This window comes from Egretta garzetta, unplaced genomic scaffold (genome assembly GCF_000687185.1).
Source record: "Egretta garzetta isolate BGI_Z169 unplaced genomic scaffold, ASM68718v1 scaffold108, whole genome shotgun sequence".
Taxonomy (NCBI): Eukaryota; Metazoa; Chordata; class Aves; order Pelecaniformes; family Ardeidae; genus Egretta; species Egretta garzetta.
The window spans coordinates 6,081,463-6,085,832 of NW_009260614.1; the positions used below are offsets into that span (position 1 = coordinate 6,081,463).

Genomic DNA, 4,370 nt, shown 5'->3' on the forward strand with positions numbered 1-4,370 from the left:
CAGGACTGGAAATCGGATGGACCCAGAGAGCACACGCGGCCGAGCAGTGCCAAAGTGGGAGGGAGGAGAGCTCCTTTCTGCTCATGGGCTGCTGGCAGTAGGTTTTTGGGGGTTTTTTTTGCAGGGAAATTGGGGGTTCCTACATCAGGGAGAGGGCTTAAAGCATGGGCTGGGTCTTTCTGAATAGCTTATGCTTGTTCTACAGTTCAGGAACATAAGCATGGGACTGAAAATCCCTCCACTGCCTCCAATTATCCTGAAATAAGGTAAAGGAGGTAGAAACAGTTGCTGCTGGTATCAAGTTTCACATCTTAAAAGCCACCTTCGGGATGGCCTACCTACACCCACGGCCAGCCTTTGTCCTGACGCATTTTGCTTCTCAGCAACCGACACAGCCTCTCCCCTCTTCCTTCCCTAGTTTCCAAGAGCTCTAAACCAGGATGCATATACTTATGGAGCTGGAGTCGCTCTTTTGACGCAAAGGGGAAAGGATACCAGCGAACGGTCTCTGCAGTTATTCTAGCCGAGCTCGAGTGGTCCACGACAGACCTGTCCTACCTGACGCTCAGCACCTGCCCAGGTAGGCAGCACCCTTCCTCGGGGCAGGCAGCCAGGCCGTAGCGTGGGTCACGGTTGATGTTGAATGGCTGTGCATGCCTTGTGCCTGTGGGAAGAGCCCGTATTTAGAGGCAGAGGCCTGGATTTCCATCCCCATCAGCGAGCGGGTCTGGCCTCCCCTCTGCTGGCAACAACAGCCCTCAGCTCCCTGCCCTGCAGCTCCAGCACAGCACCAGCTGTATATAAATAAGTAATACATAAATGCAGCTATTGTATCTGCCATACAACAGGGCAAGAGCTCAGGCTTACGGTGTTACACTGACTGTAGAGTCTTCCTTGTACAGGTCTTCAAAGCACGCAGAGCTGACGGCTTAGCCCTGTAGCTTTTCTAGAGCTGCTTTAATGCTTACTGCACCTGAAGCGAGGGCTAGGAACACCACAGGCAGGGCAGCTGGCTTTTAAGACTAACAAGGACTAAACAAACCCCATCCAATTGCCACTTTCCAAAACAAAAAAAGTCTGAGAAAGCCAGAAGAATGCCAAAACATTTATCACCGGCTTTTCTTACTGGAGTAAAATAGCTGCTTTATCTTTAAATTAATTAAGCTTTTTTTTCAGAGCAACGTAAATTAATATATTTGTGCTAGAATGTTGCGGAAACGTGACATCCTCCCCGGGGATCCTACAGCACTGTTTTGAGCTCTGCTCTATGGAGGCGCGGACTCGGTTCCACGCTCGTTTTCCAGCTGCTTCCTTTGGTCTTACAGCAAAAGACTACGTGTTCTGTGGGGACGAGAAGGGAAGCGTGTGGTTGTACCACCTCTCAAACTACACCACAGCGTGGAGCTCTGCAAAGGGAAAACGCTCAGACAGGCGCATCCCTCCCACGCAGGTAAGTCTCCTTTACCTTTAGGGCTGAGCTGGGCCACCCGCCCTCCCCGCTGCAGCGGCCCTGAGGCTCCTGAGCAGGTTTACACAACGCACTTATTGTCTGTCTACCCAACACGCACAAGCAATTAAAAGCAATCTCCAGAGCGTGACCAAGGCCATATTTCAAATCTCACGCAAACACAACTGTGACAGGAATTAGGCACTGTAAAGCACTTGCCTTCTGCAGCTTGACAACTTTTCCTAGCGGAAGGGCCCTTGGTAAAAAGAAAAAACAAAACCCAAAACTGGTGGTTAAACTGGAGAGCCTGAGAATACAGAATACAATGTCTGGTGCAGGCACCACTTCCCCGAGGGGCGGGAAGCCAGAGCGGCTGTTCCCCAGCAGAACAGCACACAGCAAAGGGCACGCACACACACGTGTGCACGCTCTCGATCCAGAGCCTGGTCTTCAGCTACCATTGTAGAGAGATACGCGTTCCATGAGCGTTTTTGGAAGTGTATTGCCCAAGTCAAGAGTCAGTTCCTCCAGGAGTGAGAGGCAGCTGCCTTCGCTCTTTCCTTTCTGATGAAGGAGCAGGACGTAAAGCTGCACCACCTCCCTCAGACAGGGGAAGAACCTTCTACTCTGCTTCCCCAGGTCAGTAGGGAAGCAGATTCCACAGAAACCCAATCATCATAGAATCACAGAATCATTTAGGTTGGATCCTCAAGTCCAACCATTAAACCTTGCAGTAATTAATAACCTCCCACTTTCAGAGACAAAGCCACCGCTCCTTTCCTACCCAAACTCTGTTCTCCTCATAGATTCTCAAGTGGCCAGAGCTTCGAGCAAACGGGGAGCAGCTGACTGAAGTCCTAATAAACAATGTGGTGGCAGACCCTACTTTTACTTACCTTGTCGTTCTAACTAGCGTGAACATAACAGCGATTTGGAAGAAGTCATAAGTCCTTGTAACAGAGTTTCATTCCCGTGCTTTGAACTAGTGCAGTATTAGTGACTGTTACCCATGTAACCATCAAGTTTTCTAGACCAGCTATTATGTGCAAGAGAAAAAAAAAAAGGTAAGAGTTTGTTAAACTCATCAAGTCATTGTAAACATCCGGTTTCTTTTACTGTAAGTTTTCCACAATTTGTGCATTTGTTTTATAGAAATGACACTTAATAAAACAAAATACTGGTTCCGTTGGCAGTGCCTGGATTTTTTTGGAACGGAAAAGCAAGGAGTTCCTCTACCGCCAACACCCAGCAGCTTCTCGTTCTGGAAGTACACCCACAATAAACTCGCCAACAGCCCCAAAAAAATATTTGCCTTAAGGCTCCAATTAGAAAAGTAGAAATCATTTTAATGACTTATCCATCAAATCAAACAAGACATTTATCCTCTTGGCAAAGCGCCTGCCTGGTATAAAAAAAAAAACAAAAAAACCCAAACACCTCACAATATCGCTGCTGCTGTCAAAAATTAAATAAAAGTGGGACAAGGGAGAAAATATTTGCCATGAATGGAGGTCTGAATACAGCATTCACCCAACAGATGCGTCATTCTGCCTCAGCAACCCAGTCTGCTCTAAATGGGGTGACTTTACTCGATTCCTTCTTGTTTGTCCTTAATAGCAACCTGTAAAACAAAAAAATAAACGCACTAAGACAAGAACTGTTACTGCGCTGGAGGAGGTCAGTTTAAAGATTCCTAACAGTCTTCTGTGAAACAAAAGCGCCACTGCAAAGCAGCAGTGGAAATCTCTACCCCATCCAGGAAAATAACACTTAAATCAAAACGTGTTTACGGAAGTGGTGCGCTGTTACCGTTTGCCTGTGCGTCAGTGAACACCACCCAGATGGGATCCTATTCGCAGTGCCCCCGGTTTTGTCTGAATTGCCTTTCAGGCAGATTTAAGTCTCAAAAAAACGTGGGGGGCTAAATAAGTACGATTGCACAGTTGAGCAGAATCAGTGAGAAGTGGTCAAAAAAACCCCCCAACAAACAAACAAAAAACCCCACAGAAATAAAAAAAAAAAAACCCTGTCCCAGAGTTTTGGCAGGAGAAGTAAAAAAAAAAAAAATAGAAAACTGTTTTCTACACCAAGACTGTGAGGAAAAAAACCCCAAAGCTAATGCCAGCCACCTAGGGAATTACAGAGCACCCTGGAACCCTTAAACATGGAAATAAACCTTAAGAGCCACCGTGCCTTGACAGGAGCTAAAGAACAGGCTGCTGCGTGGCTTCGATGCATTTATTGACTTAAAATAGCAGCTCTGAGCTATACTCCCCCCTCCTCCCCTTGTTTAACTTTGAATTGCAAGAAGTTCAAATATTTTTAAGGGGGGGGGGGGGGGGGGGGGGGGGGAGAAAAAAAAAAAAAAAACAAACTTACCCTGAACCTCTCCTCCAGGAGGGAGAGCTCACTGATCAAATCCGTGATGGCGTTGGTGAAGGCTTCCTGGGGGCTGTAATCTGGGGTGGTTTGGACCCGGATGATGATTTTGTGTTCCAGCGGGTGCGGGACCTTGTACCCTGCAAATAACACCTGGGGGTCCTTCAGTAACTGCCTGGAATGGAAAAGCAGCAGTGAACAACCACACAAAATACAAGTTATTTTTATATTAAAAAAAAATTGAAAAGCCAGGTTTCTGATGGGCTTTCCCGACACGCTTTCTAACAAGGTGTTTGTGGAGGTTAGTCCCTCACTTTTAAAGGCAGAACCGCTTTGCCCTGACCTGCCAACTGGATCACAACCTGACTAAACTTTCTGAGGAACAAAAAGTCCCAATCCCCCCCCAAATTTACTCGCCCTCGCCCCGGGCCTTAGCTCACGACTTGATGATGTTCCCCAGCGTGTGGTCCTCCTTGTTGATGGTGAACAGGCAGGCGTTGGGCACCTTCGTGTCCTTGTTGATGGTGATCCTGAGCGGATACAG

The 4,370-nt window shown here is 47.4% G+C and overlaps 2 protein-coding genes across 4 annotated transcripts in view; one reads left to right on the plus strand and one right to left on the minus strand.

Moving 5' to 3' along the window:
• Positions 1–2,479, plus strand: part of LRWD1 (leucine rich repeats and WD repeat domain containing 1) — a 14,802-nt gene extending 12,323 nt beyond the window's left edge. Inside the window, exons 12-14 of one of the 3 annotated variants that reach the window (XM_035900577.1) lie at positions 419–580; positions 1,326–1,450; positions 2,254–2,479. In XM_035900577.1, the coding sequence (XP_035756470.1) occupies positions 419–580; positions 1,326–1,450; positions 2,254–2,394 (428 nt within the window). In that variant the 3' untranslated portion in view covers positions 2,395–2,479. Of the gene's footprint in view, positions 1–124; positions 809–1,325; positions 1,451–2,253 lie in introns of those variants that run through there. The other 2 variants (XR_004842795.1, XM_035900578.1) reach the window with 2 other exon arrangements.
• Positions 2,480–2,536: 57 nt separating this feature from the next.
• On the minus strand, positions 2,537–4,367 carry LOC118452909 (DNA-directed RNA polymerase II subunit RPB11-a; the record flags this gene model as incomplete). The annotated part of the gene is made up of 3 exons (XM_035900533.1): positions 2,537–3,068; positions 3,827–4,001; positions 4,267–4,367. Coding segments are annotated over 3 exons (312 nt in total), but the record flags the coding sequence as incomplete, so codon positions are not given.
• Positions 4,368–4,370: the final 3 nt, after the last annotated feature.